At 51.2% G+C, this 16,244-nt stretch overlaps 1 protein-coding gene across 2 annotated transcripts in view; it reads left to right on the forward strand.

Moving 5' to 3' along the window:
* Positions 1-16,244, forward strand: part of ABCF2 (ATP binding cassette subfamily F member 2) — a 440,304-nt gene that overhangs the window by 316,482 nt on the left and 107,578 nt on the right. For both annotated transcript variants that reach the window (XM_069646016.1, XM_069646017.1), the window contains exon 12: positions 11,569-11,631. In XM_069646016.1, coding sequence (XP_069502117.1) covers positions 11,569-11,631 — 63 coding nt within the window. The remainder of the gene's footprint in view (positions 1-11,568; positions 11,632-16,244) is intronic.

A 16,244-nucleotide genomic window follows, 5' to 3' on the forward strand; every position in this document is an offset into this window, starting at 1 on the left:
GGACGACGTGCCATCTCTCTCAGCACACCTCGCACTCGGGGTGCAAGTAGACACATGCCGCACCTATCTGGCGGCCATCAGAGCCTATAGGAACTCGGAGGTCTTCATCGTCCAACCCGGTAGATATGACAGTTGACAGGCCTCACCAGGCTCTACCCACCTATCAAGAAGTCCCACCCGGTGTGGGACCTCCATGTAGTTTGGGGTCCCTTGGCGCATAAACCATTTGAGCCAATAGTCTGCGGACATCAGGCTAGTCTCCATTAAGACAGCCCTGTTGGTGGGGTCTGAAGTCTGCACGCAGGGTCAGTGAAATCCAGGCACTGGTGGCTTCAAAGCCCTATACTACCTTTCAGAAGGACAAGGCGGTCCATCCTTAGAACTCAGCCTGCATTCTTACCTAAGGTAGTCTCCTTGTGCTCGTTTGTCCCCTTTCCTACATACTGTATGGGCGTCCCTTCCAAGGGACAGGAGGCAGAACCTTTTTCACCAAAAAATCTTTTTCCCCCCTTTAAATTTAGAGTCGTGCGGGGGCGTGGCCCAGGGAGCATGCATCTTCAGGTACTCGGTCCTCGGGCGTCACACTCCTCCCCGGCGCATGCCGACTTCTACAGGGTTCAGCAGGTGTCCATCCTGCAACATGCTCTTCCCAACTTCAGACCCCCACGCCCTCTGCTTACGTTACCTTGGCCCAGACCACGGTTGGCATCATATTCGGCGTGTGACTCGCTGTCCTCGAAGGCGCTGAACAGACTAGCCAGGTGGAGGGAGCTCTTCCAGAGGATCTCAAGAACTTGGTGAAGCATCAAACCAGGCCCAAGGTAGGGCCGATATTTTCCAGTGCACCCCGCAACGGACACTCCTTGCCAGGGACTCCTGCACGGGAGGGACCGGCCAGGTCCTTCCACCGGCACGTGTACTGACGCTGCCACAGCTACCGGCCTTCGTGTCGAGGAGTCCTCGGATCCTTCCGGGCGCAGTGTCGAGGGACCGGAAGGTTCTTGTACTGGGTCTACACCCGAGGGGCTACGCCCCTTTTACCGGCGCAAAGACCAAGGGGTTATGCCCTATTACCGGCAATACGTCTGAGGGGGCGCTTATACGCAGCTCTACCGACCCCCGAGTCGAGGGTGTCGCACCTATCGGGCCGAGACCGGAGGAGCAGGGTAGGTCTCGAGATCCACACGCAGCGTCTTGGACGAGGTCGGACCCAGCGGGCTGGGCAACACGTCGCAGGCACGTTGACGAAATGGCTGCCGCACCAGACAGTAACACCTGTCTGACGCCATTCCACGAATTCAGCGAAGAACGAGTGTCGAGGTGGGACTGGTCGCAACCAAGTAGTGGCCTACAGTCTACCCTTCATATGCGCTGGGCAGCTTACCCAATGCGTCCATATGGACTAGGTACGCAGTGGCTCTGGCTGAAGGACTCACAAGACGCCCCTCTTCCAACACGAGGATTCCAGTCTCCCTGGCCAAGAAGGGTTGGCTCAATCCCCACACAGTCCAGCCAGTGAACCGACGCCTAGACACAAAGTACAGCCAGATGGAGGCGGGGACACACTCTTGCTCTCGACCCATCCTCAGCCACACTCATCGGTGATGGCTGCGGCATCACTATACTCCAAGCCTCAGTAGTCCTCAGCCGCCTCCTCTGTGGCACTGCTAGGTAAGGAGAAGATCTGAGGCTTACGGCAAGATCTACTCCAACGCCTCTTTGCACCTGCGCCAGGCCAACGTAGATGCCATGCTGGCTGCCGCCAACCAACGGTTATGGTGGGAAATTGAGGCCTTCCTCCCGGAACTCCCCTCCCAATGCCAATCATGCTTTAAGGCGGGGCTAGCAGAGGCCATGCTCATAGCACACGACCTCATGAAATCCACGGTGGCACATATCGATACCTTGGGCCGAGCCATCTGCATTGCCACGGACATGAGGCGCACAGCCTGGCTCCGGGCAACGAAATTCAACCCAGACGTCCTAGAGTGCATTCTAGATCTACCGTTTGGGGGAGGAGGGTTGGCTGGGGGGGACCTCTTCCACACCTCTACGGGCGAAGAGCTGGACAAGAAGAACAGCTCACAAACGGCAAAATCTTCATCCATCCTTACAAAGACCACGCCCAAATCTTACACCCAATCTCAGCAGCATCCAGAGAAGGGTTGGAAATATGGAGGGTTCCACAGCTTCCAGGAACGCAGATCCAGGCAGCCGGACTGCTCGCCGTCTCAGAGCCGGCACAAACAACAAAGGGCGGGGGATGTGTATTGGCTTTTTTCAGTCTCCCTCCTCAGCCCCAGAGGGAAAGAAGGCATGAGGCGCCCTTTCGGGTCCACGTGTCTCCGGTGGGGGGCAGGCTTGCTCTCCATGCAAATTTCTGGCGCCAGAATTTCAGACCCTTGGATCCTCTGTAGTATCCATGGGGTACCGCCTTCCCATCCCAGCCTCTCCTCCCCTCCCACAGGTTGGGACAGCAACTCTTTTGGCGGAGATCCAGTCGCTCATACAGAGCCAGGCAGTGGAGGAAGTTCCAGCCTCCCAGCAAAGCTTTTGGCTTCTACTCCATGATTTTCACCATTCAGAAGAACCACCAGGCGGGCCTGAGAGTTGTGCTGGACCTTTCCACCCTCAACGTCTCCTTACCCCTGCAAAAATTCAAGATGGTTAGGTCCAGCTTTTATAGCGGAGACATTGGTCAAGGGAGACTGGATGTGCTCCCTAGACCGGAAGGACGCATACCTACACGTCCTGATTTGGCAGCCCCATCGTTCTTTCCTACGGTTCAGGATCATGGGCTACCATTTCCAATACAAGGTCCTCCCGTTTGGCCTCAACTTGGCCCCAGGGTCTTTACCAGACTCATGAACATTGTAGCGGCCTTCCTCAGAGAGCATCTATCCATACCTCGACGACTGGCTCGTAAGGGCTACATCTCCGGAGGCAGTACTCCACTCCTCCCATGCCCTTATGAACACACTGCACGACCTGGGCTCTCTCGCTCAACCTCAAGAAATCAGAGCTGCTCCCCACACTCTGACCTTCCTGGGTCTCATTTGGGACACGTGCTCCGAGAAGGTCTTCCCGTCAGAAGAAAAGATCTCGGCCATCAAGAGGGCCACCGTCCACTTCCTCAGCAGAGAAGTGACCTCGGCTTGGTGGTATCAACAGCTCCTGACACACGAGACTAAGGATGAGAAGGCTTCAGCTGCACTTTGCGGCCTCATGGAGTCGGGAGCGGGCCTCTCAACCCGAAATGATAATCATTCCTTTATCTCTCCACCCAGGCCTAACTTGGTGGTCCAGGGACTGCAACCTACGGACGGGCAAGCCCTTCAGGCCGCCTTCTCCGCAGGCCACCATCACCACACTCCTCGCTCGAGGGCTGGGGATCCACCCTGGACGATCTCTCGGTCCACAGCACCTTGACTCCACAAGAGCAGGAATACCACCTCAATTGGTTGGAGCTCAAGGGCAAGGTTGTCCTCATCCAGACAGACCACTCGACCAGCATGTACTAAGTCAACAAGCAGGGAGGCACCAGATCCCCTTCCCTGTGCAGACTGGAGATCAGCATGTGGGAATGGGCCTTGGAAAACGATATTTACCTTTCGGCAGTCCACCTCCCCTGGAATCCAACCTGGAGGCAGACAGGCTCAGCAGGATGGGAGTGGACCATTACGAGTGGCAGCTAAACCACCTCGTTATTCAGGAGATTTTCAACACGTGGGGTCACCACCAAGTGGATCTCTTTGCCACCTGGCACAACAAGAAGTGCCGCCAGTTTGGGCGATGCATTTCACCTCCAGTGGACCGGCATGAGTGCCTACGCCTTTCCTCCCACTCCCCTGATCCACAGGGTAATTTGCAAGATCAAGGAGTCGCAACAACTACTAATCATTCTGATTGCTCCACGGTGGCTGGCCAGGCCATGGTTTTCGGAGCTCCTCAGCCTCTCGGAAGTGCCTCTGATGCACCTTCCGACGGGCCCAGCACATCTTCTGGCAAAGCAGGGGGAGGGAGGGAGGGAGGGGAGGGAATGGGGCGCGTGGTGGCGGTGGCGGTGGTGGCGGCGGTGGTGGCGGTGGCGGTGATTATCCACCCCGCGTGAGGTAAATTAGCCCTCCCAGTGTGGTATCTGAGCAGGTAACGCTTCGGCACCTTAGCCTCTCACAGGCCAATCTGGAAAACATGGGAGTGCCAGGAGCAAAGCCACCAGGGCCCAGTACAAGAGCAAATGGACCAGGTTCTGCCACTGGGCAGACTCCAAGGGAATTGACCCCTTGGCCTGCAATTTGGACGACATGCTCTCCTTTTCAGCGCACCTTGCTCATACGGGTGTACAGGTCGACACCTGCCATACATACCTCGCAGCCATCGGGCTTACAGGAACTCGGAGGAAGGCATCTTTTCCTCCTCCAACCCTATTGTCAAGAACCTGACTGGTCTCGCTAGGCTCTACCCACCTGTCAGGAGACTGCAGCCTGTGTGGGACCCTTATATAGTCTTGGGCGCCCTGGCGCACAAGCCATTCGAGCCAGTGGAGGCCGTGGACATAAGCTGGTCACCATCAAGGACGCCTTACTAGTCGGTCTTACCTCGGCTCAGAGTGAGCGAGATTCAGGCGCTGGTCACCCCTGAACCATATACCACCTTTCACAGGGACAAAGTCATGCGGACTCACCCGGCATTTCTGACCATGGTTCAACCGGCATTTTACTTGAATGAGGAAATAGTCCTTCCTACGTTCTTTCCCGATCCCAAGGACGAAACGGAGTGCTGCACTGCCTGGATGTCGGGCGTGCCCTATAATTCTACCTGGGACAGGACCAAGGGTTTCCGCAAGTCAGACGCCATGTTTATCACCTTCGGTGGATCAAGGCCAGGCTATCCGGCCTCTAAGGCTTCCATACCCTGCTGGATGGTCTCTGCCATCAAAGAAGCGTATAAGGGCCAGCACAAGCCGCTCAAGGCCAACATGCATGCTTACGCAGTCGGGGCCAAGGCAATGGCCATCGCATTCCAGCGCCATGTCCCTTGGCAAGTATTAAGCAGGGCGGCCACTTGGGCCTCTCCCTCGGCTTTCTGCTAGCATTACTGTTTGGATGCCGGCTCTAGATCTGATGCGGCGTTAGGACAGGCGGTTCTCAGGAACCTATTTGCTTAAGGAGGGTCTCCTCTCCACCCTGGGGCTACAATCAGTTGTAATCGCCCATAAATGGGACGGGATGTAGGAGTAATTATAAGTTACTCACCGTAGTGACTAACGTACTATTAGTCCATAGTCCCCTTTCCTCACTACGTCCCACCAACCTCCCCCCCCCCCCCCCTAATAATACTGGTGTCATTAGGCAATGTTAAATCTATTGACGCGTCAATGGGGACTGAGGTGTGGCGGCGGAGTCAGGGCAGCACATGCTCCCTGGGCCACGACCCGCGTGCCTCTAAATTTAAAGGGGACATTTTTTTTTCTGGTGAAAAAGGTTCCGTCTTCCCGTCCCCTCGAAGGGACGCCCATACAGTATGGAGGAAAGGGGACTATGGACTAAGAGTATGTTTGTCACTACGGTGGGTAACTTATAATTCGAGGGTATTGGGTCCTCCGACATATTGCATATCTATGACAGTAATCACCACAGCTGTGCTGCTTCGGAAAATCTTTCGGCATCCTGCGTCGATTTCGATGCGCTGTCCTCCAAGGCCTCCGTCGAGCCGACCTCACCGGATGTTAGAAGTAGGACGCACGACGCCCGTAGCCTCAGTTCCGTTTTTTCTGCGAACGTGTTCGCTTCGGAGATCTCGGCGTGCCTCGACTCTTCTGAGTTCTTTTCTTTCGGTTCCTCGAACCTGTTCGTTTGTGATATCCATGATGTCTTCGTCTTCTACCCCGCGGCTGGGTGGACGAGGCGCAGAGGGTACTGCACTGTCTAGGTGTCGGGCGTGCTCTAAAATTCTACCTGGACAGAACCAAGGGCTTCCGCAAATCTGAGGCTTTGTCACCTTCGGTGGGTCAAGACCAGGCTATCCAGCTTCCAAGACCTCCATAGCAAGATGGATGGATGGTTGCAGCCATCAGGGAGGCTTATGAGGGGCAGCACAAACCACTCCTGGCAAATATGCATGCCCACGCTATCGTAGCCAAGGCCACAGCTGTGGCTTTCCAGAGGCACGTTCCTTGGCAGGTCATCATTAAGGCGGAAACAGCCTTCTGCAAGCGCTACTGCTTGGATGCTAGCTCCAGGTTGGATGCAGTATTTGGTCAGGCAGTTTTAAGGAACTTGTTTTCTTAGGAGGGCCACCTCTCCACCCTGGGGCTACATTCAGTTGTAATCACCCATACAGTATAGAGGAAAGGGGGCAGAACGTAGGAGTAATCATAAATTACTCACCATTGTGACTAACATACTCCTAGTCCATAGTCCCCTTTCCTCCATACATCCTGCCATCCTCCCTCTTAATAAAACTGATGTCATTAGGCAATGGTAATATTGTTGCTGCGTCAAAGGGAACTGAGTGGCGGCGCCGGGGGGGGGGCGGAGTCAAGAGCGCATGCTCTTTAAAGGGGAATGTTGGGGAGAATTCTGAGAAATGTGTTTTCCCTTCACCTTAGAGACCCCCAGCAACTTTGCTGGATTTTTGAGGACTTGATTATTTTTTCCTGGAGTGTGAGCCCTTTTTCCCACTCTCGTATTTTGATGTGTTTTACTCTTGTGTTCTTTGATTATGGAGTTTTAGATAACTCCATAGGCATCATCTTTTACAATTGTGTCACAAATCACCATCAGTGCAGTGACACAGGTAAGTCTTTAAGATTTCCCAAGGTTTAAATACCTTCTCTGTGATCAACTGTTTCATCATTTGCCTTTGGCGGGCTTCAGTAGTGAAACCCGCGTCTGGCTCCAAAGTGTCTTGGGTGGGCAGGAAGTGAGGGAGGTGCCCGAAACTACCTCTACTCGGTCCTCCTCGGCTGCTGCAACTCCTGGACCGTTAGTTTGCCCGGTGAAGCCCTGCTGCAGGTCCGAATCGCCAAGTTTGCATCGACAGAAGCCCTGCTAAGGACTTTGAGTTGGTAGGACCAATCAACTCCCAAGTAAGCCCCCTGCACACCTATCTCGGAGCTGGTTGCATTTCCTCAGAGTGCTGCAGGAAACCGTAGAGCCAGGGAAAGGGACACCAGATTGTGTGTTGCTTGTAAGCTGGCCTAAAGCGTTTGGAAGATCCTCCGGACTCACACAACGTCGGACCGACACTGACCATCCTCAGCTGAGTGCAGGACCTCAGAAGCAAGGACAGTCCACCTTGACATCCAGGACCAGCGTTGTTACCAGTGCGGTAGATGAAACGCGAAACAGCCACTGAAATTGAAGTTTGCCAGTTGCGAGCTTTTGACAGTCCAGAGCAGAGCAGGATTCCCCCAGCGTCCCCCCTCTTGTCGCCACGAATGAGGCCTAGGAACAGTGAGATCTGCAGGAACTGCCAGGAACAGAAGTCATCAGCTGCATCTTCTTCATTGTAAGGTACTGTAAAACAAGACTGAGAGAACTTGCCTCTCACTGTGAAAGTGCTTGAAACTTTTGCAACTCACAGGACTAATCAGCTTGTGACCCAACATATGATTCTTCTTTTTACAAACTACTTCTAAGAACTTGTGCATAGACTTTTCCTTTTAACTACCAGAACTGCTTTATCCTATCCAAGACTTTAGCCCGTTGGCTTTGCCATAGCCTATTGAATTGACTCTTCTGGTGAACTCTTAAGTATTTGCACTGTCTAAGAATGATTGTAGTCTTTCATGTTCTGATAACCTTTGCCTTTTACTTACTTTTTAAAAAGTGTACAGTATTGAAGTATATTTGTTACTATATTATGATTGCCTCCTTCGAATGAGTGTTATAATTGACTAATAAATTCATTGTTATATAAGAAACCTTGATGAGTGTAAGTGGCTATTTGAATACCTGTAACTATGAATCTTTGTGTAACTCCACTACAGCTCACATTTCCCTTCTTGAGGTAAGCCTGGCTGCTCAACACGCTACCAAAACTTTGTAGTACAGACCTTTGGTTGGTTTGCTTACACCTGTAGTCCTAGTTGTGTGTAGTGTTCCCAGAGGGTACTGCATACAAACTTTGCCTAACACTCTAGCATGGATTTCTTCAGCTTCTCTGCTCCGTCTAAGGTCAGCCTTTTCTGCAGCACCAACAAAGGATTTGATTCACCCTGTCAATCCTCAATTCCTGGAATGCTGCACTCTGGTGAGGGTACTTGGATGAGTCGGATTGTGTCTTTGGAGGTTCACCTGGAGCTCAGCAAAGACTGTGATGAATTATGGCTTTGTAAGATGTTGCACTGTAATTGGTTCAGAGGTCTCCTGGTATTCGCGGTCTACAACTCTGGAAAGAAAACAGCGCATCGGGAGATGGCTTAGATTGTAGTTCATCTCAGGGCTGGTTTGTCGCACCAGCCAAATGGGAGTCCTCTTAGGAGTTCCTCTCCTATAGAAAATAGGGTAAGGAGAGCAGTGGTCAGTCAACGGTGTTGCAAACAGTCTGCAGGCATCTCTGGTCGTAGTCCTCTTCGGTTACTTCAGTTTCCAATGCTCGACTTGCCTTTCACGTCAGGAACCTCAACTTTTATTCACTTTCAGCACACACTGCTCTGTAATCTCTCTCAGCAGTTCACAGAAAGGGGCGGGTGGCTATCGAATCGGGACAGCCAGACCCACAGTGGGCACTGGTTCCATTCAGGCCCTCAGGCAGACAAAGGACAGGGGAGTGAGAAACTCCTCCCCCACACCGGTGTCCTGCCTAGCGAGGTAAGTGCCAACTCTGTGCCCCCTCCTCCACTTAGGCCTGTTTCTTTCTTGCTGGTGTTCTTGCTTTTTTCTCAACTTTCCCATTCCTTTTCATGTAATTTGTTTGCTGCATATCGACCAGGTGGGTGCCTGCTGGGCAATCCGAGCTGCTTTGAGCTCAGCCTTTCATTCTTTTTTTTCTCCCCCTTTTTAATTTCGTTTTTGCCATTGTGTGGCTTCTACCTATGACCCTCCCACAGCCCTCTTCCTGCTTGCATTACTCTTCCAGTCACCCGCCCTGACCCCTGATTGCACCTGGAGGCTGTGTAGAAACGAGCTGCGTTTGTTTTCCTCTTTAGCTCTGGTACCATGCAGATAAGGTCAATGTTTTTCAAAGCAATCTTGCCCTTTAAACCAGCTTCTGCTTTGACATCCACCCCCCACCCCCAATAGAGCGATTTCCCCGAACGAGCACTCTGCATGCAGACCCTGACCTTCCACGCCCACTATGTGCATTCATCCAAACCTCTGCTTCCTTACCAGCGCCGTCCCCTGATTGGCCGCAAAACCCCACTAAAGGCCAATATCCAAGGTCGCCTTTCTGCCCTGGCAGCCCCCGGCTAAGGGCCCCAAGGCAAAGTACAGCTCCCGAAGAAGCAATCTGTCCAGTGTTTGCCGGGGAAGCATGCAGCCGTCAATCAGCAGCAGCTGGCAAGGTGAGTCGCTTGGGCAGAGGGCACAGCCATTACTACCCCATGCTAAACTGACCTGCCACTCTACTTAATCTTCTCATTATCTTATCAACCTATTAACTCATTGCTTGTAGTGTGATGCATGTAGCCAAAGGCCTACAGCAACCTCAGCTATCATCTAAAACTGTTAGCCATTTTTCACATTCTGGTGGAATGTGCTAGTTGCCTAGTCAGCCGTATTTCACATCTAGGCGAATCGTGTTCATAAGCTACATCTCACACTTGGGCAAAATGCATCAGTTACCCACATTTCACATGTAGGGACATTTTGTGCCACTGCCTAATTTGCATATACCCAAGATGGAACTCTGGGCTAGTTGATGTGCTGCACTTAGATGGAATTCAGGAGTAGGAAATGTGATGCACTTGGACGGAATTCGAGGGGGGGGGGGGGGGGATATTCCACCTAGATGGAACCCCAGGATCTCCACAACTAACCCAACTAAAAATGTATTCTTCTGCATAGACCTCTCAAACGCTGAACTAAACGCAACCAAGCCTCTACAGCACAGCAATCTGCAATAACTTCACAAAATGCAACAACAAAATGTGTAATCTCGCACAACGGCACATGACGGGCAACTTCCGAAAATCACATTTGGGCTCAATGAATGGAGTTTCCAAACTGAAGCTGCCAACAGCACATTGCAGTGCTCTTGCTCTTTTCCCACTCAATCCTACTAATCACGTCCTGTCCCCCTTTGCATTACAGATCCTCCTGAGCACCATGAGACTACGCACGTGTCAAGAGTGCGCAGTATAAAAACATTTGACACTGACAACCGGGACTGTGAATACAGTGTGCGGTACAAAATAGCACAATAGTTGGTAGAACACATCCTCTGGCAACAACCATAACTAGAGTTGTGTGACTAAAAAAAAAAAAAAAATTAGCAGACAGGTGGATACTTGGTGGTATCCCCTTTGCACTCAACGTAAGGTGGTGTGTCATCTCTCAGAGTATAAAGTGTTTGGAAGGATACACAGTATCCCTCTATCGTTAACGGTAGTAAGGATAAAAAAGAATCTATGGAGAATCCAAAGTGTTCCCGGCAACACTGCCCATAAGGAGCTGGGTGCTGCTAAATGTAAACAGATGCCTTTAAAAGAGATATGGAGGAAAGTAGATTACGTAGTAAAGGTAAAACGGAGAACAGAGTTCCAAAAGACAGAGCACATAAAGTGGAAAAAGGCTCCACTCATTCAGGATAGAAATGAAAATGTCCAGAAGTCTGGCAAAAAGTGCTTGTGGCCTCACTGGGAGAGGGGGGGGGGGAAGCATAAACCTGATACATCTCCCTAAAACCACCCCTGGTCACCGGTGGCCCAGTGACCCAGCTGAACACTGAGACTCACATAAGATAGGCTGGACAAAAGTTAAGTTATCCAATTTGGAGCAGTTTGCACATGTTTCAGGTGGTTTTACGTAGTGATTTGTTACTATCAGTGCTGTTCTAAGGTTACCACAACTGTACTTTATTATCCAAAGAATATTACAAAGTGATCTTATATTATCATGCTCTTTTAAAGTTCTTACTTGACTTGTGATATATCACCTCTTCCTTAGTGTATATAATGTCTATTTTTCATGTAACTCGCAAGTGTATTAGTGTTTTCTTGGACCAAGTGTATGCTGAGTTGTGTGTACCTCCCTACAGTCCTCCTTAGAATAGGCCTGGCTGCTCTCCATTCTACCAAACCTTTGTGTGGTTCAGGCCCAAATTAAGAAGTGTAACCCGGTTCACCTAAGGTGGGCTTTTCCAAATTTGGACATAGACAGCAACTTGTGTAAAACTCCTTAACACTTACCTTTTGCTCTCAAAGCCTGTGCCAGCAGCCTTTCTACCTTCTGCCTGGCAGTGTTTCAGATTAATGAATTATATGGTTTTGGCCTGCTTCAGTGTTTCCAATGCTTCAATTGTAATATTTCACATCACCCCTCTGAAGAGATCAACGTGTGCCTTATTGCCATCTTTATTACTCTTCTCTGTCAATCAATCCTGTTTCTTATTGCTTTTTAGGTCTTGCCATCAGACGGAATGATCAGGAAAAATTCCCATGTGAAGATTGGGCGATATCATCAGGTACCATTCTGGGTGTCATCTGTGTGTTATGTTAAGATTTGCACTGCAAACTGCTGCCCTTTACATGGTCTCTAGGTGCTCTGGCAGATGTGGAAGAGTGGGTGTGTTTGGTCATTTGGGAGGAAAGGGAAAGTCCAGACCCGCCGTGCTTTGTGTTGAAGCTGGCTGTGCTTGTAAGCTTTCTAGGTGTGTAGTGTAGGAGGCATTGATGGCTCTGTCCAGAGGGATGGCCTTGTGCCTACAGTTTGGGCATATGTTGGGCAGGTGCGAAGTTTGTCAGTTGTAGTTAGAGCTGTATGTTTGTGATGGGTGAAGTCTGGGGAGAGGGTCTGTTTTAAAAAAAAAAAAATTAAAAAAAAAAAAAAATTGAAGCTGCTGTGCAAGTGACTGCTTTGCGTATTGAGTAAGGTGGAGAGAAACTGATGGTTAGTCAAAAGTTTTGAGTATGTAGAGCTTTCAATTTATTGGCATTGCTGTGTTTTGCATTATGTTGAGGTGTTCAGTTTTAATACTGCGTGAAGATGTGCTGTTGAGTTTAGATATTCTGGGAGGCGGCAACAGCAGTCTCAAGGTTTTTGCAGTGCATTCATGTGATGTCTTCCATCTGTTTTAGTTTACGAAGGTCCAGGGCCATTATGGCTTTCATTTGTGTTGTTGCCTACCCATGAAAGTCAAAGCATCAAGTGGTTATCTGCTGGATGGATATGTTGATGGGTATATGTTACACTTTCATTCTGTTAAACAATGACGAGCTAGGATTTTCCCTTGGTAGCATGTTCCAGTCTTTAGCCAGCATAGTTGAATAGTCAGAGCCTCCATGTCTTTCTCTGCAAACACTTCTAGTTTGTAGAAGTATGTATCCTGATCTTAAGTGCCTGATGGGTTGGTAGTGCAATTTTTGTTTTGGAGGGATTATGCACCTTGACCTTAAAGTACACTGTAGGTGATGCAAAACTGGATCCTATTTTGGTTGATAGCTAGTGAAATGCTCTGATGGCTGGTGTTGTGTTCTCTCAGGTTGTCTTGGTAGTCTAGCTGCTATGTTCTGGATATGTTGGGAGTTTTTTGTTAGTTTATTGTTAGTCTAGGCATACCTAGGTAAATACTGTTAGCGCAGTCTCTTCTTGAGAGAATCGGGGAGATGATGGCCAGCGCTCTGAGTGCAAGGGCATAAAGTGTTGGATATAGCAGAGCAGGTAAAAGTACTTACTCCTATGTCCCATAACCTTTCCTCCATACTGTATGGGCGTCCCTCGCTAGGGACGGAACCCTTTCCACTAGAAAAATAGTCTTTCCCCTTTAAATTTAGTTGCACACGAGGGCGCAGCCCCGGGAGCATGCACTCCCCGAAATCTGCCCTACGGTGCCACACCTCAGTACTCTTTACCGCGTCTGCGGGAGCAGACCTGCTTCACCAGCACCTTGTTTGAGGACTTTTTTTCCTCTCCTAATTGCACACATCTTAACATCTTCCTCTGGGATCCCCTCGCCCCTCCCTGGCGCATGTGTGCCCTGGCTGCCTTTAGTAGGTGCCCTTCCTGCGACTGATCCTTTCTGATGTAGGACCGACATGTGCGCTGCCTGGGTGAAGACCAGGGCTGTTCGGCTTGCAACGCCCTTACTCCTGGTCACTCAAGAACAGGTCGCGGGATTGGGGAGGTGGGGGGGGGGCTGTTCTCCAGGTCACCTCCAAAGCATATCAAGGAGTAGGTGTGTAGGAAGACTAAGGTCAATGTAAGTATTTGGTTAGCCTAAGCACCCCTCAAAGGAGATTGCTTTCCCGGAAGCAACCTAGTGGGAGGGGCCACTCTGGTCCTGTCACCATCCAGGGCTGAGGCTCATTGAGCTACCAGCCTAATGGCCGAGGGGTCCACGGAGCCTCCTGAGCCTCACCGGTGAGGGGCCAGTCGACTTGTACTGGGAAATCTCCTGAGGGGCTCGGCTCTAGTACCGGGCCTAGGCCTGATGGGGCACCTACGCGCAGTAGCACTACCAGCTCATATCGGAGGGCAATCGGCCTACCAGGCCCACGCCTGAGGTGCAGAGGAGGCCGAACCTGCACGGTCCAGCTTACAGTTGCCAAATCCAGTTTGATGCTAGGCTCGGAAACCGCAGTGTAGTTCGGGCCTGGACAAGATGGCGGCACAGTCAGACAAAATAACAGCACGTGAGGACATGCACCCCTCTAAGAATATCACAGGCAAGACTTAAAATCCCACGGTGGAATGGACCTCCCCTCTGTCACCCTAGTGCACGTTATAGCCAGGGACTTCAGGGCTGGGGTGCTACGCCAAGGTGAATTACATGCAGGGCAGGCAATGTGCTGGATGAGCGCAGCCCTACATGCCGGTCACGCTGTCGGGCCCCATGCAGGAACGCACGTCCCCCCAAGTGTGAGGAACAATTCTTCGACAAATTCCTCGTGTTGACGAAGTGGCCCTAAATGGGTAACATTCTCAAGGGACTTATTAAAGAGATGCTTCCACCCATACCCACACAGCCTTTAGCTCCAATGCAGCTGCAGCCGGCCCCACCAGTGGTGGCAGTGACTTCCCCCGCTGCCTCAGTCACCCATGCAGCCAAGTGTCGAGGCTCTGGACTCACCGCCTGCGCCACCCCAGGCTACTGTGGCACCTTTGATTCTGCCCACGGACCCAGCAGACCTCCAAGTTGCCACAGGTCAAGCCGACACGGATGAAGAGGACAATCCGGATTCCTTGTCCTCAGCAAACTTCTTCCATGATCGGCTGGCGGGCTTGGCAGAGTACCTAGGCTTCTCCAGCATGGGGTCTGGCATGAAATTCACATGCGCATGAATATTCCTTAGTAAAAGAAAAGTTTCACTTTCACTTTAAAACTGTATTTCTCCTCTAAACCAATCACTGGCATCTGGGTCACTCTCCCCCATCCAATGACAGTCCTCTCCCTAAGCCCCGTCGCTGGCAGCCATCTTCAGATTATTACGGCACTCTTCAGTGTTGGAGTCCTCGAGTTGCTCTCCGAGCTATTTTGTACTTTTTTCCAAATTATTTAGTGGGAATGTTCTATTTTTGTTTCATCAGCGCCCGTGTGCTCCTATCTCAATCGGCAACCAGCAACGGGGATCAGTTGTCTGTGAAGTTGCGCGCCCCTCAAGGGTGGTTGAAGTTTCTGTAAGGCCGTCTTGACCCATGACGGAGGAGAAAAAGCAGGGAAGGACCCTCTTCGGGCTCTGCACCCAATGCAGGCTACGGAACGTCTTCGTGGAGGACAAACATCTAAAATGTCTATATTGCCTGCACCTGGACCACAACAAGGATGGTCCAAGACATGCTTGGGCTTCTCGAAGAAGATAAAGACAGTTCTGATGTTTGTTAATCTGCTTAGAATCACATGCTGTGCATAGGTCCGACATCCAGTGGTCACTGCGGAGTATTGCATTTTGTTTTTCGTAGTCGAAAAGGGGACGTCGACAAGGCGTGTCTGTAACACTATCCCTATAGTGACGTGCATTGTACCCACAATCCCTCACGCGTCGAGGTCCCTCAGATTGTTTTTTTCCGCCCAGTTTCTGGTCGCCTTTCGCGGAGCTCCTAGAGAGACATTGCTAATACTTGCCACGGACCTCGGTCCTTTGTTATACTTAATATATTATTAACGATCCCTCCCCTCGACGTTAGCTGTGAAGCTGTTTCTCCGCCGAACAGATTTTCGACGGAGAGGAAGAGCGGAGGAGATCCTTCGGCGCTGCCGAACACGTGGCCTGGCCTCGACGGCCAACATACAGTAGGGAGAGTGGGGGTTCGAACTTTTATCTTCTCTTTGAGAATGTCTTTCTTTCTCCCCTTTCTTTCCCTTGGGGTTGTTATCGCCAGCTATTATTGCCTCAGCTATGGAGAGGACACCTTTTAAGTTCTGCCCACGCTGCAGGGGCAAATATACTTGGAAGGATAAGCACAAGCTCTGTAATCGTTGCTTGCCCCTCGATCACAAAGAGGACAGCTGCGCAGCCTGCAAGCTCTTGAAACCTAGAACCCTTAAGGAACGAAGGGTTAAAAGGTGGGCGGACTACGCGATGTCGAAGTCAGTTTCCTCACCCGCTGCCGCGGTTACTGAAAGTGACGAGGAGGGCGATAACTCGACGTCCGTTACGGAAGTCATGAACCCCCAGAAGGAGCGTTCCCGCTCCTCGACGTCCGTCCCCGGCCCCGACGGGCTCGGCTCACGCCCTGCTTATGGGGATGAACACCCCGGCGACAAGGACGCACATAAACCCCATAAGGCTAAACATACAACCCACGGCTCTTCTTCGTCGAGAACGAAGGATCCATCAGCGCCGAAGGGGACGCAGGGCACTCCGGCGTCTACCGCAGACCGTAAAGGTCTCAAGCCCCACCCGCAAACGCAGCCGCGACCAGCGATTGGGCTTTCATCTAACACGGGCGCTACCCCAAAAACATCCGACGTAACGCTCCATAGAGCGGCCGTCGAGGTACAACGCGCAACGCACACAACGTCGACACCAGAGCCCTCGACTGACAAACTCGTTGTCGAGAGCCTAGCGAGAATTGTCTCCGAAGACAAACGTGCGCGGACGACGAAACAAACGTCGAATACCGCGACGAAAAAGCACA

The sequence above is a fragment of the Ambystoma mexicanum genome, chromosome 2p (genome assembly GCF_040938575.1).
Source record: "Ambystoma mexicanum isolate Mex_15411 chromosome 2p, UKY_AmexF1_1, whole genome shotgun sequence".
Lineage (NCBI taxonomy): Eukaryota > Metazoa > Chordata > Amphibia > Caudata > Ambystomatidae > Ambystoma > Ambystoma mexicanum.